At 49.2% G+C, this 25,555-nt stretch overlaps 1 protein-coding gene across 1 annotated transcript; it reads left to right on the top strand.

Moving 5' to 3' along the window:
• Positions 1-339: 339 nt before the first annotated feature.
• On the top strand, positions 340-23,589 carry NPFFR1 (neuropeptide FF receptor 1). The gene is given in 6 exon segments (XM_029200914.1): positions 340-420; positions 564-702; positions 10,889-11,257; positions 17,801-17,900; positions 21,123-21,782; positions 21,784-23,589. Coding segments are annotated over 6 exon segments (1,554 nt in total). The 3' UTR covers positions 21,989-23,589.
• Positions 23,590-25,555: the final 1,966 nt, after the last annotated feature.

Raw genomic sequence — 25,555 nt, 5'->3', positions numbered from 1 at the left:
CATTGTCCCTGCTCTCCTTGCCCTCCTGTGTATCACAGCTGCCTCCATCCCCTTCTCAGGAGGGCCTCAGGGTCCTGGACACCAGGCTGGGTGGCTGGGGGTCAGGCTGCGGTGAGACGAGGACGAGGAATGGCGCTGGGATGGGAGTCACGGGGAGAGGGACACAGAGTTATCAGATGTCGCGGCCAGGGCTGCAGTGGTCAGTGGGTTGTCCTCTACTTTGGAGGGGTGCTCCGTCCCTGCGGAGGGAGTCACATCTGGGAGGCGAGCCAGGGCGCCCAGGCTCGGACGGATGCTGCGGGCAGGGGGCGCTGCGCAGACAAACGTGTGCCGGGTGCCATGGCGACGGCGCGGCGCAAGCCCCCTCCCTCTGGACGGGGAGGGCGGGCGGCGGGCAGCGGGCAGAGGGCAGCAGAGCCGGTAGGGTAGCTGCGCTGCTCGGGAGCCTTCAGCCCCGGCCGCTGCCCGGCCGTCTCCGGGCGGCAAGGGGAGCGAGACCCCGCGCAGGGCTGGGGCCTGCGAGCGCACGCCCCTCCGTCCGCTTCCGCCGGGCCCTGGACCAGAACCGCCAAGCGCAGAGGCTGGGGCGCGCGCCAGCAGCCCAGCGCCGGAGACCCGCGGTCCCCTGCAGGCTCACAGGGGCCCGCTGCCTCCCTCCGTCGGTGACTGTCCCAGAGCGGGCCGGAGTGGGCAGCATGGAGGGTGAGTGACCCCGGGGCTGGGGCTGGGGGTGGGGGTGGGTACCGACTAAGGAGCAGTGAGCCAAGAGACAGGAAAGGGACTGGGGTGTCTCATCGGGGGCTGTCCAGAGCCCAACACTGTGACACTGTGTGTATGTGTGTGTGTGACAGACAGACACACACTGAGAGAGGGAGAGAGAGAAAGACCTAGAGGGCTCTGTAGTGTGTGTGCGTGAATATGTATGTGTGAGAAACTGAGAGAGAGAGGGAGGGGGTAAAAGACCTGGAAGCCTCTGTCCCTGTGAGCATAGGACGCTCCCTCCTGCATGGGCAGGGGATCCTTTGAAACCGGCTGAGGACAGCTTACCTATTAGCTTTAGAGTAATTGCCATCCCTTCCAGCAGGCAAAGTCACAGAGATGGAATTCTACACAAGATCTCAATGCAGAAATTCCCTCCCTGGGGGAAAGGAGAGGGAACTATGGACCTGACCTCCAGGACTTTAAGGGATAGGGACCCCAGGCATAAGGCTGCTTCCTCCAGCCTTACCAGGTGGGGGTCCAGATGCTCCTCTCAGCCAGTGTAGGAAGGGAAACCATATTTGGGCAAAGAAACTGGAGGACTGAGGGCTGGTCCACTGGCTTGCTGGGTGTCTTTGGGTTTTTGCCTAAACCTCTCCGTGCTACTGGTTACCCATCTCTTGAATGGAGAAACTTACATTCAGCTGGCTTCACAGAGTGGCTGTGAGGGTAAAATAAGACAAGATGTGTTGAACAAAATCATACCTGTAAAAGAAGGCTGCTCCAGGAGGTAATAAAACCCAGAAATGCCAAGCAAGGCATTGCAAACACTGCTGGCAAGAGAGAAAAGGGAGTTTTACAGAACATCGTGTGCAGCTGCAGTTGTTGCTTTCCAGTGAGTTAGGGTTGAAAAGTGCACACACACGAGATACGATGAGAAATGCAGAACCAAAGTGTCAGTGAACAGAAGCCAAGGAAAACTGGTGAAGACAGAGCAAAGAGCTTTCAAAGTCTACGTAAGGATAGCAAATGAACCTGCTCGGGGCTTGGGCATGTGGTGCTCGTAACCTTTACGCACCAGGGAGAGCAGCCAGCACAGGGCACAGGCAATTTTACTTCAGATGGTGGAAGGAGGAAATTGAAGCCCAAGATAGGTGATTGGATAAGGCGTCAAGCCATATACAATCCAAGCCCAGACAAATGACATCCCAGGGACCTGGAGCCATTTGCAGATATAATTATTGCCTTAGAGGAAATGACAGGGAATGAAGGAAGTGCCAGAAAACTGAAGATGGGCAAATGTCCTGATTTTCAGAAAGGAAGGAAAGGTAGATTTTAAAAAACACTAAACTGCTCAGATTGATATTGACCTCTATTAAAATTCCAGAATAAATTATCAAACATACAGTGAACACTTAGGAGACAATAAAGCAATCCCACATCTAAGAATTTTTTTCAAAGGCTGCCATCCTGTACGCTTGCAAAGATATGTGCCCAAGCATTCTCATCACACTGCAAAATCGGGAGTCATCCAGATGTCCATAAATTAAGTAAATTAAACGATGAGAACACCTGCAAGGGCATGCTGTATAGACATTAAGAACTGTGTTTAGGATTTCATTTACTGGCACGAAAACATGTTTACTGCCTACTGTGAGTAATTTTTTAAAAAGCAGGTTTTAGAACACATGTTTAGTATGATCCCCTTTATGCAAAATTACATAGGCTTATTATTGGATGTATATGTAAAGTATCTGCAAAGAGATGGTCACTAACACCTTTGGGGGCTCCTGCTTCTGAAAGCGTACCCTAAGAGAGCTTATGCCTGGAAGCAGAGGTCAGGAGAGTAAGATGGGAAAGGGAGAAAAGGCAAGAACCAGAACCAGGCATGTGGACGAGCTGGGTTCAGCTACAGGCCAGTAGGGTTCTCTCTCTCTGGTCGCCTTCTGAGAAAAGTGCAGAATGCACCTGAGATTTTCGCCACGCAAGATGGGGAGCCGACTGCTGTTTGTTCCTCTCCCCTGGCTGTACTCCCACACGTCTAGGTTGTTCCCATTTGTGGCTTCAAAGAAAGCAAACCAGAGAGAGCCCTGGTGCAGGCTTGATGAGGCACTGGAAGTGCAGGGAACTGTCCACCCGGCCAGAATCTTTGGGATGTGGCTGGGAGCATCACAGACGCGTCGGCCATGAGGGTCATCTCTGGGTGTGAAATTTCAGGGATGTTTATTTTACTCTCTTCTTTTGTCATGCTCAGAACTGCTTTATAGAAAGCACATTGTTTTTTTATAAAAACAAAATCTTTTTCAAAAAGAAAGAAAATAATGTAGTGGTCATTAGGAACATATTAGTGCTCACCAAGAACAGATCAGGCTAAACCTACCACATTTCCTCTTTCAGACTGGGTTTCCAAGAGGTAGAAAGATGAATTACGAGATTTCAGCAGGACCCTGCTAAGTTCTCTCATGAGAGCCCTGTGAACTGATGGAGGGTTGCGGGAAGGGGGCTGGAGGACTGATGGCGGGGCTTTCATTAAGACTTTAATGCAGCTTAGAGGTCCCTCGGACTCTGACCTTGACATGACATTAAGTAATTTAGAGGGAAAATAAAAGGCATGCTCATCAAATCTGTGGATAAGAGCCATGACACCCACATGGCAACAGTTCAAGATTTAAATGAAGGGTATCTGAACATTCTGGAATGCTGGATCAAAACAAAGAAAGTGAAATGTAAATGGAAGTGAAATGCAAAGTCCTGAATTTAGGTCCCCCCCAAAATCAATTGCATACATTTCAAATAGGGGAGATCTGGTTTGTAATCTTGAGGAAAGTTTCTGGGGAGATCAAAATGGATTGACAGTGAGATAGGTCTAGAATCCTGCTTGCTGAAGAGACACTGAGATGTTCAGGGTGGGAAAAACGGCAGGGAGAGGGGGATGACCTTGGGGACAGGTGCCCATTCTTGTTCTGTGTGGCTTCAGGGAGCAGAACTGGGGCAGGTGGGGACAAGTTACAGTAAGACAACTCAACGCAACAACAGGAAGAACCTTCTGTCCCTCAGAGTTGGCCTAGAAGCTGTGTGCTTACCAGGTCTCATTGAGCAAAGGGTCGTGGGCTGGCCGGATTACTGACTGGAGGGCAGAAGGAGGTATTCTTGTGTGGCTGGCCCCAAAATAGGATCTGGATGGTCTCTGAGGGCTTGCAGACAGACACTGCAGTCTGCCCAGCCTCCTGCAGAGCTGCTGGGGTCAGTGGGCAGTAGTCCCCCTCAGGCCTTCCACCCTGGGCATGGGCTGTGCAGTGAGACAGCAGAGGACAGCAGTCCCCACCCCACTCCCAGCTCAACCCCAGTCTAGCGGCGTCCTCAGAGCCCCTGGAAGCCTCCACAGCTGCCTGCCCGGCCTGGGAGCTCCGTGGCTGAGGGAGGCCAGAGGCTGGGAGGATGTCTGCTCACACTGCCTGGTGGTGGGTGACTTGTGGGGAAGTGGCCCATGTGGGGGAAGGTCACTGGAGAGAGGAGGGGAGAGGAACAAGCTAGCTGGTGTCCCTCCAGCACGGGACACAGAAGCTTCTTGGAAGTCCAGGTGGGTTCTGCTTTTCCGTGCCCCAAGAAATGCTGCCAGAGACACTGTCAGAGTTGAGAACCACTGAAGTAGTGAGTATTTTAATCATATTTATCAGAGTTTCCTCCTGATTAGAAGGGTTAAAACTCAGGTTAGTAAAAAGGAAAATAAGAGTCGCTTAAAACACCCACTGTGAATATACACTGTTAACGTTTTTTTATTTTTTGTCATTTGTTTGGAATGACACACACACACTTTTATACGGAATACAGTTTATAATGCGTGTACATACTATTTTGTAAGCATTTCAACCTTGGCCAGTATTTTCCCTCACACCATCAGAACTTGTTCTATTCCTTAGGTGAATCCCTAGAAGTGGAACGCCTGTCTCCGGGTGTGAGTCTGGTGTCAGGGTGCTGAATGGATGTGCCCCAGTTGCAAAGGCTGAGCGGATGTGTGTCTCTCCAACACCCTGCAGTGCACAGCCACCCTCTGGCGTCACTGAGCGCTTTTCCTCTCTGTGAATCTGATTGATGGAAAGCTTACCCCTGTGTTCTTTTAAAATTGCATTTCTTTGATTACAAAAGAACTTCTTTGTCTCATGTGTTCATTAGTCATTTGTACTGTGTTGCGTTGTGTTCTTCTGTGGGTCCCCAGTGGCTCACGGCCCAGGCTGTGTTCACCCAGGAGGCTTTTGGGAAGTGGGTGCTGAATGGTGAACCCAGGTCTCTAGTCTGGGGCTGAGCTCCTAGGTGGTGGTACCAGGACAGACAAGCAGGTGGCTATAACGATGAAGGTATTAGTGGGAGAGCTGTGAACTCAGAGGAGTACCCAGATGGATTCTGTGCTCAGGAACTTCATTTTGGTGTTGATTTATCTTTCAGGCTTTGCAGGGAGGCCCACACTAAAAGTATGATAAAAATATCATGCTCAGATTCATTGTGCAGTTTAATACTGTCAGTAGGGCTGCTGCTGGGCTAACACGTATTGAGTGCCATGTGTCCCACATTTCGCCGAGTTCTCTTCATACGTTATCTCACTCTTTTCAGTAAGTGTGAGCTTATCTCCATTTTGCCAGTGAAGACTTTGGTTTCCAGAGGGGTGATGACTTACCCGAGGTCATAGCCAGGAATTGTGTGTTTCCACTTTAAAGATGAGAACAATAAGTTCCCACATAGATGAGGAGATGTCTTAGTCAGCTTGGGCTGCCATAACAAAATACCATAGACTGGGTGGCTTATAAACAACTGAAATTTACTTCTTACAGTTCTGGAGGTTGGGAAGTCCAATATCAAGGGGCCAATCCAGTGTCTGGTGAGGACCCGCTTCTTAGTTCACACACGGGCTCCCTGTGTCCTTAGGTGGTGGAAGGGGCAAGGGAACTCTCTGAGATCTCTTTTATAAAGGCACTAATCCCATTCATGAGAGCTTTCCCTCATGACCTAATTACAGTTGACCCTTGAAAAACACGGGTCTGAACTGCGTTGGTCCACTTATACCCAGATATTGTTTTTTGGTAGATGTGTACTACAGTACTGAACGATCTGTGGCTCGTTGAATCCATGGATGTGGATCCACAGATCCGGAGGGCTGACTGTAAAGTTATATTCGGATTTTCGACTGCACAGGGGTCCGAGCCCCTAACCACCCCATGTGTTGTTCAAGGGTCAACTATACCTCCCAAAGGCCCTACTTCCAAATACCATCACACTGGGGAAAAGGTTATAGCATATGAATTTTGAGGAGACACAGATATCCATCCATTGCCTGAAGTCACCAGGAAGGAGAGCCGGGATTTCGCAGTCTGTGTGCATCCACTGCCTTCAGGGTCTTTGGTCCAACTCCTTTATCTGTGGTTCCCAGACTGGAGTGTCCATCAGAATCACCTGGAGGATGCGTTAAAACAGAGATACCTGGTTTCTGGTTCCGTGGCGTTTCTGGTTCCCTCGATCGGGGGTGATTCCTGAGAATCTGCATTTCTAGCAAGTTCCTGGCGAAGCTGATGCTGCTGGGGGGGACCACACACTGAGAACCAGTGCACCCCCATCTTCTCTCTGGCCCCAAACTTTCAGTGGCTCACAGCTTGATCTCTGAGATCATCAGAATGCCCTGGAGATAACCGTTATTATACCCTGAGACCTCCAGGAAGCTCCCCGAGTAGAGGAATGGCTCAATTGGGTTCAGCGGATGAAATTTTCACAGGCTGTAGTGTATCCACAAAGGCACCAGGCAGATCCCAGGAAGGACGAGGCCAGTTGTTAAAGAGGTCTCCGGCTGCTGGCTTGGGGCCCAGGTCGGGTGGGAGGCCTGCCTGCCTCCAACCCATCTCACCACAGGCCAGGGGAGTTGCCAGGAATAGGAAGCAGTTTTTCCTCCTTGAGAATAAATGCCAGAAACTGGCCTAAGTATAGAGACTGATGCTCAGGCTCAGGGTCCAGGGATGGGCAGGGTTGCTCCCAGACTTCTCAGGGCCAAATGAAAGGCAGTGGGGGAAACAGGCAGACTAGAGTTTAGCTGGGCAGGTTCAGGCAATTCCCTCTACCCATCCACACCCACAGATTTCCCCAAGTCATGCGAGTTGAGTTTGAGGCTCATCAAGGGTGAGCTATCTAGGGAGGCTCCCAGCACACTCTGTGATGGGGGGTTCTTTCCAGAGGACCCTGGAGAAGGCCTTCCAACACCAGAAATGCCAGCCTTGAGCAGGACCCTGTCACCTGATGTCAGGATTTGTCTTTCCTTCCTTTTTCTCCTCATACAAATATTTATCCATTCAACAACTATTTAGTAAAGCATTTACAATTGTCAGGCCCTGACGAGATGCTGGGGATATGACCACCAACGAAAGAGTGAAGATCCCTGCTCTCCAGGACCTGACTTTCAAAGGTGGAGGAAAAAACCAATAAACCTGGAAACAAATAAAATATCGGCAGATTGAAGAAAATAAGCAGGATGCTGTGAGAGATAATAATGGGGCACCTAAATTAAATAGAGTAATCGGGTACAGGCTTCTCCGAGAAGACAATGTTTAATTGAAAGCTAGAGGAGGGGAAGAGGCAGAGGGAATCGAAAGAGATAAAGGCATTGAGATTGGAAAGAGCAAGAATGTGTTGGAGGCATCACGAGGTGACCAGAGCACAAAGGGCAAAGGGGAGAGTAGCAGGGGGTGAGGCCAGTGATGACAACAGGAATCAGACCATGCAGTAAAGAGTTTGGATTGTATTCGAGATGCAATGAGGAGTCTAGGCAATAATTGTTAGTGGCTCCTGTTGAAAACATTGGTGAAAAGCTAATGGGGAACTTGACAGTGGAGGGATCAGGCTGACATCAGCTAAGCCCACTGATCAACCTTAGCATTAAGAAACAGACCACCTAGGGCTTCCCTGGTGGCGCAGTGGTTGAGAGTCCGCCTGCCGATGCAGGGGACATGGGTTCATGCCCCGGTCTGGGAAGATCCCACATGCCGCGGAGCGGCTGGGCCCGTGAGCCACAGCCACTGAGCCTGCGCATCCAGAGCCTGTGCTCCGCAACGGGAGAGGCCACAACAGTGAGAGGCCCGCGTACCGCAAAAAAAAAAAAAGTTTTCACTGCCGCAGCCCAGAATTCTGCAAGTCGCGTGGCCAAAAAAAAAAAAAAAGAGAGAGAAAGAGAGAGACCACCAGACATGATCAGATCAAGCCTCTAGATCTAATTATCATTTATAGGAAATGCAGGGGACAGAGTAGAATGTGTAAAATGACACCAAGAGGGAACAATCAGCAAAATCCAGTCTGTGAGAAATTCTACAGACAAATGACCCAGACATTTATACGACAAATAAATTGCAGGAGGCCAAAAAGAAACAGAGGGAAAACCTAGAAACTAAGAGAGACTTAAGAGCCACATTCACCAAGTGCAATGCGGAGATGGCGATAGATTTTACAATAACAGACCTCCATGAATCACGATTCCTGCTCCACACCCCTTTTGCAATGTAACGTTGCCACTCCTTCTATCAAGAGGTGGGAAATGTTTCTCCTTTGGCTTGAATCTGGGTTGACTTTGTGACTTGCCTTGGCCAATAGAATGTGGCAGAAGTGATGATATGAAAGTTCTGGAGCTTAGATCTTAAGAAGCCTGTGGCTTCTTCCCTTGTTGTCTTGGAACCCTGAGACCGGCAAGCTAGCCTCTCATGAAAAAGCCCAGTTTAGGGCTTCCCTGGTGGCGCAGTGGTTGAGAGTCTGCCTGCTGATTCAGGGGACAGGGGTTCGTGCCCCGGTCCAGGAAGATCCCACATGCCGCGGAGCGGCTGGGCCCGTGAGCCATGGCCATTGAGCCTGCGCGTCCAGAGCCTGTGCTCCGCAACGGGAGAGGCCGCAACAGTGAGAGGTACACGTATCGCAAAAAAAAAAAAAAAAAAAAAAGCCCAGTCTAGCCTCTTGGAAGATGAGAGGCCACAAGACCTGCAGAAGGGCCACTCAGATTCCTAAGCCACAGTGCGATGTCACGAGATTTTGGGGGGGTTCACCACATAATACGGAATAGAAACAGAAACCTTGTTTGGATCCTCACTCAAACAAACCAATTATTTAAAAAATTCTGTAACAATGAGGGAATTTTGAATGCTGGATAATTGATAATATTGTGACATAATAGTTAATTTTGTTAGGTGTGATAAAGACACTGGGTTATGGATTTTTCTTGAGTCCTAATTTTTAGAGATACAATCTGAAACATTTATGAATGAAAGGAAGTGACGTGATTGTGCCTCAGAATAATCCAAAGAGAGGTGTGGGTATGGATGAAACAAAATTGGCCTTGAGATGGTAATTGTTGAAGGTGGATGATGTATACATGGGGGTTCTTTATACTCTTCTCTCTTGTCATGGTTCATTAAACTATATACTCTTGTATATATTCACTATTACACGCTCTCTTGTACATGTTTGACATATTAGAATAAAGATGTTTGGGTACAACTGGCTGCCCCTGGAGGGCCTAAGCAGGGGAGTATCATTTCCTCTTCTCACTGTGCACCCAAAACTTCCAGCTTCTCCCCCTCCACCAGCAGTCCCTCCACTCCCCTCCTGAGTGCCCCGCTGCACCTGCTGGTCCCTGTTGTCCCCACTGTGCCAGGTCATCGGCCTGTGCTCCCCCAGGGTCTTTCTAGCCTCCAGGTCCCAAGCCTCTGGCCGTCCTCCAGGCCAGTGGCTGAGCTCTGGATGCAACAGAAGATTCCCCTAAAGACTCCTCATCTCCTGGAACAGGCCACATTCAGTCCCAGAGGAAGGCAGGAGGAGAGTTTACAAGACGACATCATGAGTCACCATAACTAGTGACTTCCCAGAAGAGCTGTGGTTGGACACTCAGCCGCTCCCTTCCATACGTGTCTAGAGAGACACACACTGAAGCCTGGGATGAATTAGAGACACACGGAGCAGGGCCAACTCTGTTGCAGACTCCTGTGTCCCCTTGAGCGAGTCCGGGAACCCCTCTGATATCCGTTCTCCCATTTCAAACGGGGCTAATACCTAACCTGTTTGCCTCACGGGGTAACGGGGAGGGCTAGACCAAATAACAGACACGGAAGCACTTTGTTAAACGCCGTGCAAATGAGGCAGCTGACACCAGCATGGGAGGAGGCAAAGGATGGGTGGTGGCCTTGGCTTCGGACGGTCTTCCGGAGAATTTAACGCGTGCTTTCTTTGATCCTCAGCCCTGGCTCAGAGTCCCCTTTCGCTCGCTCTCCCTCTACGGCCTTCTTGCCTTCCCCAACTAAAGTTCTGTGGACATGATGATGAGGGATAGCAAAGATTTTGAGGGTCTGATAGGATCCCAGAAGAAAACACGTGGTGCACTCAGAAAGGATTTAACAGAAGAGAGTTTAATAGAGAGACTTTACAGTGGGTAGTGGAAGGCAAGAGAACCAGCATGGGATGGTGACTCACCCAGCGACTGGCAGTCACAGGAAGCGGTCAGTGCAGAGAGGGAACGGTGTCACTGTGGCTCTGCAAGAGCTGGAGCCATGGGAGAGGAGTCACCCAGCAGGAGCTGTGCCCATAAAGACAGCCCCACAGGAGACCTGGTCCAGGCAGGGACGGAGTCAGGAGATGAATACCCTGATTTCTCTCTCCTCCATTCCTTCAAGCTCCTTCAGTGCCTCCCATTGGCTGAACCCAGTCAAAAACCAGAGGGCAGGGAATAGAATCTAAAAAAGAGTGGATATATGTATACGTATAACTGACTCCCTTTGCTGTACAGCAGAAACTAACAGAACATTGTAAATCAACTATATGCCAGTAAACAAACAAACAAACAAGCAAACAACCCAGAGCGCAAGGGAACTTGGGTCATACAGTCCTGATGTAATGTAGTGCTGAGAAGTCAGCCTCTGGGGCAGAGAGCAGGGCTGAGAAGGATGGAGGCTAGATGGGGCAGAGGGGGATTGTCTGCAAATGGAGAAGAGCCAACATTGGGAAATGAAGTGAGTGGTGGACAAGACGGGGCGGGAGGTGTGAGATCAGGGTTTGAGTGGCTGTGGGGTAGAAGTCTTGCATCAGTGCATCCAGTTGCAGTTGGAGTTGAGTACATGATCTGGGTGTTAGGGCAGGGGCAGGGTTTGGAGCGCAGAAGGATCTCGCCAGCGGTGAGAAGTCAGTCATCTCTTCTTCGCCTGGGGTCCTGACCTGTGTGCTCCTTTGCTCCTAGGGGAGCCCTCCCAGCCTTCCAACAGCAGCCGGCCCCCATGCCAGAATGGGAGTGATGCCGAGGCCAACACTGCTGCAAACCTCACCTTCTCCTCCTACTACCAGCACTCCTCCCTGGTGGCTGCCGTGTTCATTGTGGCCTACGTGCTCATCTTCCTCCTCTGCATGGTGGGCAACACCCTGGTCTGCTTCATTGTGCTCAAGAACCGGCACATGTGCACCGTCACCAACATGTTTATCCTCAACCTGGCCGTCAGCGACCTGCTGGTGGGCATTTTCTGCATGCCCACCACCCTCGTGGACAACCTCATCACTGGTGAGTGGAAGCACTAGAGGCAGCAGGAGTACCCCTACCCCTGAAATCATGGCTGGCCTGGTCTCTTGGCCGAGATGCCATTGTCTCAAAATCTCAGGACAGCCTTGTGGCTGAGGGATTCGACTAGAAATAACAGATGTAATGAATTAATCATTTTCTATGTTCCAGGCGTTGTGTGATTTACTCTTCCTGCATGATCTTAACTAATCCTCACAACAGTTCAATGAAGTGCGCGTTACTGTTATCCCCGGCGTGTGGATGAGAAAACTGATGTGCAGGGTGACTAAGGGGCAGGTCTGTAGTTTACACAGCTAAGCGTCAAGTCCCACATTCACACATCTATATTTCTAACCACTACACTGTTCAATCCTACTCTCCCAGGCAGCTCCCTTGGGCAGAACTAGAACCAGCGGGAAGAAGCGGGAGGGAGGCAGGTTTCTTCTGAATAAGGACCTAAAAACTTATTTGAGTTGTTTTCCAACAAAAGAGTGTTCTCTCGTACAGGTATTGTGCTCCCTGTCACTGGGAGTGTCTAAGTAGGGACTGGCTGGCTGTTTAGCAGGGATTTTGTAGAAGGGATCCAAGCAGAACTAGACCAACCGACCGCTAAATTCCTGCCTATCATCCTGCAAATATCAGAAGGATCCTACCGTCATCTATTCTCTCCTGTGATTCGCCTTTCTTACTTCAGAATAAGCCTCCACAGACTAACTGGTGGGAAGGACTAGTTTCCAGAGCTGTGGAGACCCCTAGAGGTCTGCACCTGAAGGTTCTGAGCTCAGAGCTCCCAGGAACTCAGGATTCAAATGGACAGCCCCATATGGAGTGACTTAGCTGACTTGAAGCTGGGGGACTAGCAGCCTATGTTTCTGTAGGTTCCAGGACCCAGGAAGTGGAGCTGGGGCTGCCAGCTTCCCGTCGGCTGTACTGGCTGTGCCTGGTGGGATCTTTAATCACAGCTGAATCCCAGGTTCTTTCAGGGCTGCTGAACAGAAACTGCATCCTTCTTCCCAAAACACATAGGCAAACATATGCATGCATGCACACACGTGCAGAGGTGCACACACATACAGGCGCACGCACGCACACACACACCAGTTAACAATGATATGGTGAGGTCACTAGTGGGTTAAGGTGTTGTCTGCCGGTCCTTTTCACATGTGTAAATTTTAAAAATTGTTTAAATTGACAACACATTCACATGGTTCAATGGTCAAAAGCTAACAAAAGGTATCCAGTGAAAAGTGTTCCTTCCACCCCTGTGCTCTGGCCTTCCAGCTCTCTCCTGGGAGGGAACCGATGCTGCCCGTGTCTTGTATGTCTTCCCCAAAATACTTTGTGTAAGTACAAGCACTTTCCAAAAATATTTTATATAAGTACAAGCAAATTAAGGAAATGCTAACTTTCTAACCAGTCAGTTCTGCACCTTTACTTTTTCCCTGCTTAAAAATGTAATTTGTAAATAGGATTCATTAAAATTAACTTACATGGAGTAAGTTACTCCATACTAATAAATGAAAGAGGTTTTTATTCTTTTTTTACAACTGTTTAGAATTCCATTGTATAGACGTACTACAATTTATTTAACCAATCTCTTTTTGATGGGTATTTACGTTGTTTCTAATAGAATCTTCTGCAAGAAAAGAAAACTTCACATAGCTTTTCTTTCTTTGTCTTTGTTTCTGATTTTTTGAATTCAGGTGCAGAGAGTTGAATTGTTCGCATCCACTGTTCCTGGCACTATGTGACTTCACTGTGTTGGGAAGCCCCTTGTGTATCTTTATTCATTCCCTTCTGTACCCTTACCCCACTCCAAACCCCCTCCCCCACTGACAGGCAAACATTCTATTAAATGTAATGTTTGTGATTTGCATGCATTCTTACAAAATGTGCATTGTACATGTGTGCATGTTTTACATTTAAATATTTTGTTAAGGTATAATTTAACATACAAAAAGCCCACCCTTTTTAGTGTACAGTTCCACAAGTTTTGACAAACATATACAGTCATGTAGTTACAATCAAGATATAGAACAACTTCATTGTCCCCCAAAACTCCCCCTTGTTCCTTTGTAGTTGCTTCTTCCCTCTGCTCCCTGGCACCATTGGTCTGTTTTCCTGTAGGGACAGAAAATATCGTTTTGCCTTTGCAAGAATATTATATAAATGGAATCATACAGTATGTAGCCTTTTGAATCTGGGTGTGTTTTGTTTTAATTTCTTTTACTTTCTATTTTGAAATAATTTTAGATAGATGTACCAAAAAGTTGCAAAAATGGTAGAGTGTTCCTGTATACTCTTCACCTACCTTCCCTTAATGTAATTATTATTTTCTTTTTTCTGGAGGAGATTAAGCTTTTATTTCTTTTAAATTTCTTTTATTTATATTTTATACAGCAGGTTCTTATTAGTTATCTATTTTACACATATTAGTGTATATATGTCAATCCCAACCTCCCAATTCATCCCACAACCCGCCCCCCACCCCCTGCTTTCCTTGCTTGGTGTCCATACCTGTGTTTTCTACATCTGTGTCTCTATTTCTGCCTTGCAAACTGGTTCATCTGTACCATTTTTCTAGATTCCACATATATGCATTAATATACGATATTTGTTTTTCTCTTTCTGACTTACTTCACTCTGTATGACAGTCTCTAGGTCCATCCACGTTTGTACAAATGACCCAATTTCATTCCTTTTTATGGCTGAGTAATATCCCATTGTATATATGTACTACATCTTCTTTATCCATTCCTCTGTTGATGGACACAGGTTACTTCCATGACCTGGCTATTGTAAATAGTGCTGCAATGAACATTGGAGTGCATGTGTCTTTTTAAAAATAATTATTGGCTGTGTTGGGTCTTCGTTGCTTCACACCGGTTTTCTCTAGTTGCGGTGAGCAGGGGCTACTCTTCTTTGTGGTGTGCGGGCTTCTCATTGCAGTGGCTTCTCTTGTTGAGGAGTACGGGCTCTAGGCACGAAGGCTTCAGTAGTTGTGGCATGTGGGCTCAGTAGTTGTGGCTCGTGGGCTCTAGAGGGCAGGCTCAGTAGTCGTGGCGCGTGGGCTTAGTTGCTCCCCGACATGTGGGATCTTCCTGGACCAGGGCTTGAACCCGTGTCCCCTGCATTAGCAGGTGGATTCTTAACCACTGCTCCATCAGGGAAGACCTGGGGTGCATGTGTCATTTTGAATTATGGCTTTCTCTGGGTATATGCCCAGTAGTGGGATTGCTGGGTCATATGGTAGTTCTATTTTTAGTTTTTTAAGGAACCTCCATACTGTTCTCCATAGTGGCTGTATCAATTTACATTCCCACCAATAGTGCAAGAGGGTTTCCTTTTCTCCAAACCCTCTCCAGCATTTGTTGTTTGTTAGATTTTCTGATGATGCCCATTCTAACTGCCCTTAATGTTAATATCCTAAATAACCATAGTATAATGATTGAAACCTGGAAATTAGCATTGATACAATACTATTAACTAATCTGCATACTTTATTTGAATTTCACTCCTTTCCCCACAAAGGAGTCCCCTGGAGTCCTTTTCTAGTCCAGGATCCAACTGAGGGCCATACATTGTATCTGTTTCTTGTTTGTTTGTTTTCTCCAACCTGTGACTGTTCCTTGGTTCTGGACTTTCCTGACCTTGACGTATTTGAAGAATACTGATCAGTTATTCTGCAGAAACCCCAGAAACTTGGGTTTGCCTTATGTTTTCTTACAATTAGATTTAGTTTATGCATATTTGATGAGAATACTACAGAAGACATATTGATAAGGCACACACTATCAATACGTATTAATGGTGGTGTTAATGTTGATCACTTGGTTAATGTGGTGTCTGCCACATTTTTCCATTATAAAGCTACCATTTTCCCCTTTATAATTAATAAGTATCTCATAGGGAGATACTTTGAGACTATGCAAATGCCTTGTTTCTCACTATACTTTTACTCACTAAGAGCATCCATTGGATGGTTCCTGCCTGCAACAGTTATTACTGTTATATTTCCTCAGTGTTGATCTTCTACTTAACATCATTCCCCCTACATTTATTTTACTCTATGGGTTATAACCCAGTTTTACCATTATTGTGTTGCTTAAATTGCCCCAGTTTTGACTATTGGGAGCTCTTTCAATTTGTCTCCTGTGTCCTTTTGACATGCCACCATGGATTTTTTTTAGTCTCTCCTTACTTTCTGGCACCATAAAGTGTTCCAGGCTCACCTTATATGTTCCCTGCTCCAGCCCTGGAATCAATCAACAATTTCTCTCAGAAGGTCTGGTTCCTTATATTGGAGAATGACATTTAGAAACCAAGACCTTGGCACTAGATGTGATCGTTGGCACTGGGGTTTCATTGCTTCTAGGCCCTCTCGAGGGACAGAGCTAGGAAATATATGTGTGCTAACACACACATACTTAACATGTGCATCTTTATTTCTATATCTATCCATCTGTAGGTATATTGAAAACTATTATGCCTCTGATTCCAATCTAATATTACAGGATCATTTTAACTTTCCTCTTTTCCTCACCTGTAACTTCTTTCTGTAACAGTGAGAAATCTAACTCTATTTATCCACAATATATTTACTTATTTGTTCAATCTTGGTATACACATAAGGTAGATTCAGTATTGCTAACCCATACCCTTGTGAGAAACACATTTATTAATGAGAGTATAGTGTACGTGTATAGTTATTTTTGTAATCTTATAGTATACGGTCAAAATACTGTTTTCCAAAGTTACCGAGTTTAGTTTCTTGCTTCCCCATTCCCCTTCAGTGTGGTTATTTTATTCATTTGTAATGCATTTAGGTTCATTTGTTATTGTTTGTGTCCCACTTTGGGTTTCCCCCACATCCTGATGTTAATTAACTTATTTTTTGAAGATGTGAAACATTGCCATAATTCTAAGGAGTCAGATCCATACAAAAAGATATACTCAGAGAAGGGTCACTCCTCTGTCATCTCTACCACCCCATTCTTCCTCATTCTTACCGCCTCCCTGTATATGTAGCCAAATCTCATTATTTTCTGATCTACCTTCCCATACTTCCTTTGTACAAATAAGCAGATAAGTGTATATTTTCCTATATCCCCTTCTTTCTTACATGAAGGGTAATGTACTATAGATACTCCTTGCACTGTGCTTTTTGCATTTAGCAGTATATTTTGAAAACCTCTTCATATCAGTTCATAGAGGTCTTCCTTATTCTTTTTTACAGCCGTATAATACTCTTCTGTGTAGATGTACCGTAGTTTATTCAACAACTTCTTTATATGGGCATTTAGATTGTTTCTGATATTTTGCAATTACAACAATGCTACAATGAATGACTCTGTGCATATGTATTTTGTGTCGTCAGAGGTGTATATTCAGGATAGAGTGAGATTTGTCAGATCAAAAGGTAAGTGCAGAGCTTAGGCATCGCCTAGCTCCCCTCCAGAAGGACTGTATCGGTTTTCATTCCCACCACCGATGTCTGAGAGCTCCTATTTCTCCACAGCAAATATCATTTGCATTCTTTAAATTATGAATGAGGTTTGAACATTTTTTTCATGTCTATCAGGCTGCTCTCTACCGCGATATTGACTTTCCATGACATTTAAACTCCCTGGCACCCAGACCAAACTCTCACCACTAATCCATAGTGATATAGGGACAAAGAGACTGTAAGTCAATTAGTCTCCCCCTCAGTTCCACATCTGTAAAAAGGAGAGAATTATGGGGCCGCTGTGAGGATTGAGTGAGCCAGTGCCTGGCATCTAGTAAGTGTGTGGGCAGAAAATCAACATGGGGGAGGCCGTTGGTGAAAGAAGACCCCAGCCTTGGAAGATGACTCCTGTCTGCAGGCACAACAGACAAGAACAAGGTGGGCCCCCCCGCCCTGCCCCCAGGCCTAGAGGGGCAGAAACACTAAGCAGTTACCAACACACGGCCTCAGGTAGCCAAGATGTGGACCTGGCTACTAGTCCTGAGAGCAGGTGGGACCCAGATCTCATGAGAAAGCAGAAGCTTGGGGATCAGAGTGAGGACATCAGGTAGGAGGGGCTAGAGCTGCTTATACCTCCCCCTGCCTGACAGTCAGGCTTGATCTGTCCTAGTGGTTCTCAACTTTGGCTGCCACTCAAATCTCCTGGGTAGATTTGGAACATACGGTTGTCTGGTGTGAGCCTGGGCACTGGTCCTTTTCCAAGTTCTCCGTTGATTCTAGTGAGCAGCCAGGGCTGAGAACCACTGGCCTAGAACCTGGAACAGGGCTATGGGAGCAGAAAGCCAGGCAGGGCTGGATGGATCTAAAGTTCATGGAGAGAAATCGCTGATCAGTATAAAGACTGTCTCTAATAGGACTGTCCACGGTGGTATTGGCTGCTCAGTTCCTCACTCCTGGAAGTGTGTAAGCAGAGGCAGGATGACGACCTGGCAGGACATGGAGGAAAGATGGAAGCCAGAGGAGACTGGCCCCGATGGCCGGAGGTCTCTGGCTCTCTGCGAATGAGGCATCTCTCACTCTGGTGGCTTCTGTCATTGCAGGGTGGCCCTTCGACAACGCCACATGCAAGATGAGCGGCTTGGTGCAGGGCATGTCCGTGTCAGCTTCTGTTTTCACACTGGTGGCCATTGCCGTGGAAAGGTGAGAAGGTTCCTGTCTGGTTATCCCGGGCCTGGCACTAGGCCAAGCTGCTGTCTCCACTTCTGGGCCTGCCAGGAGGCCGGGGCTGCTCTGTGGTCGGTGGGGCTGAATCCTGAGCCACAGAGGGAAGGGTTGTGGGGCTGGCTGCCTTCTAGACTTGGGGGACTGCAGAGGACACTGCCACCTCCTTCTGGAAGGCCCGGAGGCAGCTCCTGAGGAGGTTTAAGAGGGATTCCTGGGCCCTAAGAGGAGCTTGGGGGCAGTCCTTGTTTCCTGAGCAGCAGGCCTCCTTGCAGGTCCCTGATTCCCCATCTCCACCGTGTCCAGCTACTTCTGGTCTTTCTGCCTCAGATTCCATCAGATTCTCTGATAAGCATGGGTCTGCTAATGGAATGGAGCCAGGGACCAAGGAGGCTTTCTTTGCAGGCAACACATCTGACCCAACTGCAGTAGGTCCTCCTCTCCATCCTCCCTCTCAATGAGCCCTTTCAATAAGGGTTCACTCCAGGCACTTCCCCCAGGGCAAGGGAGGCAGGCAGGTAAGCTGGAGGGCTGCCTAGCTGCATGACCTTGGTTAAGTCAATTAACTGCTCTGAGTCTCAGTCTTCTCATCTGTAAAATGGTAAATATCCTACAGGGTGGCTGGGAGGCTTCAGTGAACTTCTGTTTGTAAAGCTGATGCACACCACCTGGCACAGAGACCAAATGTCAGCTGTTAATATTATTCTATTCCTTCCTTACGCCCACATCCTCCTCCTTGTCTTCTTCCCAACATGGGCACCTACTAGCTCCATGCTTTCTAGAATCTAGTGTCTTCATCCTCTCTCCACTTTGGCCCTCATCAAACCCAGTCTGTTGTGACCCAGTGAAGTAGGCAGCTGGGGAGATAGAACTGGGTTCCTGTCTGCAAGGCCACTGGTGGTGGGGGAAGTCCTCCTTCACTGATCTTCATTTTGTTGTCATCGTTAACGATAGGTGAGTGTGCAGTGTCTCCCAGTAGTGTTTGGACTATTCTTCAAGTTCCTGTCTCCTCCAGGAAGCCTTCCTGGTCTGCCCCAGGATTCCCCTCCATCCATTAAGTGCTATTGCATGTACAGCCAGTACTACGTGCTTTAAGAATTATTTGTTCTCTGGCAATTCATTAAGTATGTGATGCTATGAGACCAGTAGGCCAGAGTCAGGTAGGTTGAGAAAACAAGGCTTGAGACTGGCTGTGGGAAAAGTAGAAAGTGTTGTCAGGCCGGGGAAAGGGTGGGGAGTTGGCAGAGCAGGACACAGTTTGCTGAAGTAGAAAGAGCAACATGGCTGGGAGTCAGCTCTAGGCCTGTGTTCTAGTCTAGGTTCAGCTCCTAAACCACCCCATGACTTTCTTAGACTAATCAGATTGGCATCTTCGACCAGGAGAACTGGGCACAGGTATTTTTTTAAATGCTTCACTAGATTCTAATGCACAGTGAGGGTTTCCGGCTGCAGGTTTATATGGCACAGTGGAGCAACACAAATCTGGGTTCAAGGCTGGTCCTTGCTACTTGCTAGCTGTGTGACCTTGAGCCAGTTACTTATCACCTCTGAATCCCAGTTTCCTCAGATGTAAATTAAGGGTGTAATAATAATCACTGCTGAGACATCCTAATGAGGAAATGGTGCAGGTCTGTCCTAATTCTGTGGAGGCACTGTTGGAAGGACGCTGGCCAAGGTGACATAGGGACAACCTGTCATGTAGACTCTACACCTGAACCCCCAAGATTTTCTGGAGAAGCCATAAACAGCTAAAAATTGTTTTCTCTGATACACCTACCCGATCGGCCTACTCAAGGACAGAGTGTGCGGACTTATAGCTCTGCAACCTGCGAATAGCCACTGGACTCCTTGCCCAGCCTGTAGGGCCTTCCTACCGCCCCGTGGCTTACCTCTCCAAACAGCTAGACCCAACCATTCGGGGATGGCAACCATGCCTTCGGGCCCTAGCAGCGGCAGCCGAACTGACCAAACACTCAAACTGACTCTGGCCCACCCACTAACCGTGTTTTCCTCCCACCGGCTGGTCGACCTCCTAAGCCACAAGTTTCTCTCCCTCTGGGCCCCTCCCACATCCAGGAGTTCCACCTACTGTTCATTGAAAACCCAGCTATTTCTCTTGATCTCTCCCCTCGCCTGAACCCGGCTTCCCTCCTGCCCATCTCTGGCACCGGGGGTTTTCCATCCCATTCCTGCCCTCATGTCATAGAAGCCTTCAAACCACCAAGAGAGAGACTCTTTGACACCCCTCTTTCAAACCCGGACCGCACCCTCTTCGTAGCACGCTCGCTCCCTGTTTTCTTAGGTTCCTTCGCAGGCGCGTGGAGGAAGTCTCTCGGGTGGCCACAAACCAAATGCTCCTCGGCCCTTACACCTTGCTTCCTACAGAACCCCCCCCACTGGTCTCCCCTAAGCCTCGGACCTCTGGTCGCCCGACTCCCCTTTCGACGACCCCATTCAGCATGAAGTAGCCAGAGATCAGAACGCCGCCCCATTACACCAAAGATGTCGGGATGTAAGGCCAACTGGCCCGAGGCAGGGGAACACAATCAGATTCACAGGTTGCATCAGACCGAAACTCTCCGGACCACCCAGTTCCAGAAACTGACCTGGGGACTTTGCACCCGGCCCAGCCTTCCCGTCTTTCGAGGGGCGGGACTAACGGTCCCCCAGGATACCCGAAAAGACCACCAAATAAGGAATACCCTGCGCCCTCCCAGATTCACCACACCCCTTTCCCTTCTTCCCCTATAAAATCTTGCCCAACCGTCGCCCGGGTGCGACTTCTCTGGCCCCTTTCTCTCGGACCAGTGAACCTCGCCCTGGAGCGCTCCCTAATAAAGCTCACTTGAAGCTTTCCTCTGTTTCGCGGTGCCCTTTGTTAAGATCCGACCTTACACCTGCCAGCTAATGTTTATCCCCCGAAGTGCACAAACAGGATTCAGCTCTTGTAAAACCCTCCTTTTGCCTTTGTTGCGTGGCTACTCAGCCGAGGAGCTGACTCCCCAACAGGTGAGAAACCAGTTTGCTTGCAAACGAACTTTAACATCTGAGCCTTCTTTGATGCCGCCTAAGGTGCAAGGTCGAAGGTGGAGTGCCCCTACCCCCGCTCCCAGCCCTCCGCCCTCAATCGGGGATGGCTCTCATCCGTGGGGCCACTGGGACCCGCCCAGACCCCCGCTTCTTTTTCCTCCGTCGCCGCAGGTTCCGCTGCATCGTGCACCCTTTCCGCGAGAAGCTGACCCTGCGGAAGGCGCTGGTCACCATTGCGGTCATCTGGGCCCTGGCCCTGCTCATCATGTGCCCCTCGGCCGTCACGCTGACCGTCACGCGCGAGGAGCACCACTTCATGGTGGACGCCCGCAACCGCTCTTACCCGCTCTACTCGTGCTGGGAGGCCTGGCCCGAGAAGGGCATGCGCAGGGTCTACACGGCCGTGCTCTTCTCGCACATCTACCTGGCGCCGCTGGCGCTGATCGTGGTCATGTACGCGCGCATCGCCCGCAAGCTGTGCAAGGCCCCGGGGCCCGCGCGCGCCGGCGAGGAGGCGGCCGGGGAGGGCGGCCGCGGCGCCCGGCGCAGGGCCCGGGTGGTGCACATGCTGGTCATGGTGGCGCTGTTCTTCACGCTGTCCTGGCTGCCTCTCTGGGCCCTGCTGCTGCTCATCGACTACGGGCAGCTGAGCGAGCCGCAGCTGCACCTGGTCACCGTCTACGCCTTCCCCTTAGCCCACTGGCTGGCCTTCTTCAACAGCAGCGCCAACCCCATCATCTACGGCTACTTCAACGAGAACTTCCGCCGCGGCTTCCAGGCCGCCTTCCGCGCCCAGCTCTGCCCGCCGCCGTGGGGGAGCCACCGGGAGGCGTCCCAGCGGGCTCCTGCGCACGCGGGTCTTCGTGGAGGTGCAGCCCAGCGACTCGGGCCTAACCTCCGAGTCGGGCTCGAGCAGCGGGGCCCCCAGGCCCGGCCGCCTCCAGCTGCACAGTGGCCACGTGGCCCCCCCTGGCTTGGCCGCCGAGGATCCCGGCTTTTCCCATACACCCCTCCCCATACCAGCCTGGGGCGTTTGAGTGGGACATGGAGGGCCGGCCCCTGAACCCGAGGGCCCCGGCTGGACACGTGACACCCAGGCATGCTAGCGGCCTGGTGTGGTGTTAGCAGAGGGTACCATGTGCCTCCCTCTCAAATACAAGGCAGTGAGCAGTTAGTTGCTAGTGGAATCTTCTCTGCCTTCTCCCCCCTCAGACAGAGGCAAAGGAGGGTAAGGGGAGAGGAGCCTTGTTCCCCGAAAACCCTTCTGTGTGGTAGAAGCCACCGGCATCATCTCACTGAATTCTCAAAACGCTTTCAGAATAGGGGTTTTTCATCCCCCTTCTGAAGATGTGAAACTGAGGCTAGAAGAGATGCGGCTAGCCCAGTCTCAGCTGGAAACCCTACAGGAGTCTGTGTGCCTCCAGTGCCTGATGGTTTTGACCATCTCCAGCTGTCTCCAGAAGGACCCCCGGAAGGTGAACACAGTGAAAAGTGTAAATCCTAATTAGGCAGCTGGGAAGAAGTGAAAAGCAAGGCTGGCCTGTCCATCGGATGCTTGGTGTCCACGTCCTGGTGTCCTGTATGTATGATTGAAGCCACTCCCCTGATCCCTTCCCAGAACATAGTGTGTTCTGTGTAGGTTTGTCTTGTTTGTTCCAGGAAGTGTCCAGGGCCATTCTCTTCTCCCCAAAGTACCATTTACAGGACGTCATGTCTGAGCAGCTGCGGAACTAGCCCTGGGGAGGCTGCATCAGTTTCAGGCACTCTGGGTCTGAGCCCAGAGAAGGGTGGGTCTCTGTCCTCCCTCCTCTACTCATAGGGCCCACCGCCATCACGGCGGCCCAGGTGAGAGCTCACAGTGCGACAGGCAGCTGCAAGGCCACAAGAAGCATCAGTTTATTTATTCATGGACAGGAGGAAGGGAGGGCATAGCACCCAGTTTCAGCCTTCCGAAACACATCTGCTCACTGGAGCTGCAAGTATAAGCCTTCCCCAAGGCCTCTTCCCCTGCTCCTTCCAGGGGACTGCAGGGGAGACGTTGGCCAACCAAAGCTATGGTGTCTTCTGGGGCCTCTGGGACGACAAACACTAAACCTCTCCCTGGCATGGATAACTTGTGTGCCCTAAAAAGGGATGGGGACCATCCCTTGTTTGCTCTGGCTCTCACCCAGCATATCTGCATCACCTGGAAGAGAGAGGCTTCTCTCCAGGAGGTGGGAGGAATTGGGATCACCTTGTGATCCTTGCACGGCTCCAGTAATCTGCAGTTGACTGGGTATTTCCCCCTCATCTCTATAGAAAACGCACTGCTGCCAGAATTTTAGTGAATAAAAAAGAAACATTTCCAGGGCAGAGAATGTGACTCCGAGGCTCCAGTAGTCTCCTTAATCGACACACGATGACTTAAGACTTAACCCTGTTTACTCCATTCTAAGTACTAGATGTAGGGGCAGAAGAAAATTCCTAAGCCACTGTACAGTGTGTTCTCCGAGCATGTCGCCAGACAGTCTCATCTGATCCATACAAATGAGGCTGAAGGAGATGTTGCTGTTTTACAAAGTAACTGAGGCTCAATGGGACCAAGGTCACGAGCCACAGAGGGGCAGGGTTTGGGTTAGAATTTGTCTTCTGGTTTCTTCCCACGCCCCTTCCTTCTTTTCAAGGAAGGTGGATTGGGGAGGAGAGCTGGAAATTCCCACAAAGACTTTTTGCCTGATGGTGAACCAGAATGCTCACAGAGCCAGAATCCCCACCCTCAAGCTCCTGGTCTGGGAAATGAGAGTCTATTGTATTTACTCTTGTAATATCTGGCCTGAGCTGTTCTGTGTATGCTCTCTATGACCCATGTACTGAGCAGGCTGCCAAGATCCATCATGACCCCACCCTGGTCAAGGTGTCTGGGAGTGATGGATGAGGGTCTTAGGAAAGGGTGTGCCATCCTGTCCCTCATTAGGTAGTGCATGTGTGGGCCCCATTTCTGGTGCTGTATCAGTGTTCTGTGTCACATAGGCCAGAGGATTCCTGGCTGCTTGCTGTAAAGAACTCTGACTCCAGGCTCTAAAAATAGACCAGACAAAGGGCCCTCTTAAACCCAAATGCTTGTCCCTGTGGCAGGGGGGAATCTGTTGGGAGACACTGTCTGGTCTCTCCTCTGGTGTGTGTTTCTCCCTTAGCTTGGTCTCCCCAACCACAAAATCACTGCCTTTACAGCTGAGGGGAGACCAGGGCACTCACCCAAGCCAAACTTCTATCAAGTCCCCTTTGTTTTACTTCCCCCCAAAGATGCCATGCTTTGAAAGATTGGGCCTGCCAAAACAAAAAACAAAACAAAAAAAACCTGCACTAGGCCATAATTCATATATTTGCTGTTACGGTTATTTCTTTAAAAAAAATCTGTCAAAGGCTATGCCTGCTGGTTCAGATTTGATTTGAATCAGGCATGACTTGATGCTTTCATGAGGGGTGAGGCCTTGTGGGTACCTGTGGAATGTCTGTTTTTTTGTGTATGTGGCAAAATATATACAACATAAAAGTTACCATGTAACCATTTTTAAGTGTACAGTTCAGTGGCGTTAAGTGCCTTTGCATTGCTGTGTAACCATCACCACTATCCGTTTCCAGAATTTTTTTTAACATCCCAAACTGCAATTCTGTACCCATTAAACAATAACTCCCCATTCCTCCCTGCCCCTGGTAACCACCATTCTACTTTGTCTCAGTGAATTTGATTACCCTAGGTACCTCATGCAGGTGAAATCATACAGGATTTGTTCTTTTGTGATCGGCTTGTTTCACTTAGCATAATGTCTTCAAGGTTCATCCATATCGTAGTAGGTGCATAATTTCCTTCCTCTCAAAGGCTGGATAATACTCCATTATATGTATATGCTGGTCATCCATTCATCCATCGATGGATATTTGGGTTGCTTCCTCATTTTGACTATTGTGAATAATGTGTGGAGTTTCAAGATATTGGAAGTAGCTCCTGAAGATAGGGTGTGTGTGAGCCCTGAGGACAGATGCTGCAGGTTGGGACCCAGGATCTTTCCCAACTCGGCATTTATGGGTGATGAAGCCGAGGCTCAAGGAAAGCTATGATTTGTCTCATTCCCCTGTGTCCACCCCATCTGCTCTGAGCTTCTGTTGGGCTTTACTTCTTGACTAGAGTAGCTAGAAAATTGTATGCTCCCTCCATGAGGTCATATTTTATGAAGGTATTTTTATAAGTGTAGGTTTATTATCCTGGCTGGAATCCTGTGACCCAGCAAACACCTGGGCCCTGTCAGGGGCCTTGTCCAGTTACCCCAAGGCACACAAGGGCAAGCAATATGGATTTCACCCCATGTGCTATCCTTTGCCTACAAGCTGGTTGGGTCGCCTAAGGTGATTGCCCTTTCATAGGCAGCACGTTTGGAAATGAACTGGATGTGTGATAGGGGAAAAGGGCCAGAGGCCTGTTGACCCTGAGCGTCCCCACCCCAGCGAAGCTCTTGAAGGGACTCCGCGTCCTGTCCTGCCGTTTGCAGCATGAGCGATCATTCTAATCGTGGGTCTCCACTGAGGAATGGCCTCTTGACTTGACCAAGACCATGCAGCACTCAACA

This window comes from Monodon monoceros, unplaced genomic scaffold, assembly GCF_005190385.1.
Source record: "Monodon monoceros isolate NGI ecotype Baffin Bay Population unplaced genomic scaffold, NGI_Narwhal_1 Super_Scaffold_4, whole genome shotgun sequence".
In the NCBI taxonomy this organism is placed as follows: Eukaryota; Metazoa; Chordata; class Mammalia; order Artiodactyla; family Monodontidae; genus Monodon; species Monodon monoceros.
The sequence above is the reverse complement of the archived record's forward strand: the minus strand, read 5'-3'. Positions and strand labels throughout refer to the sequence as shown.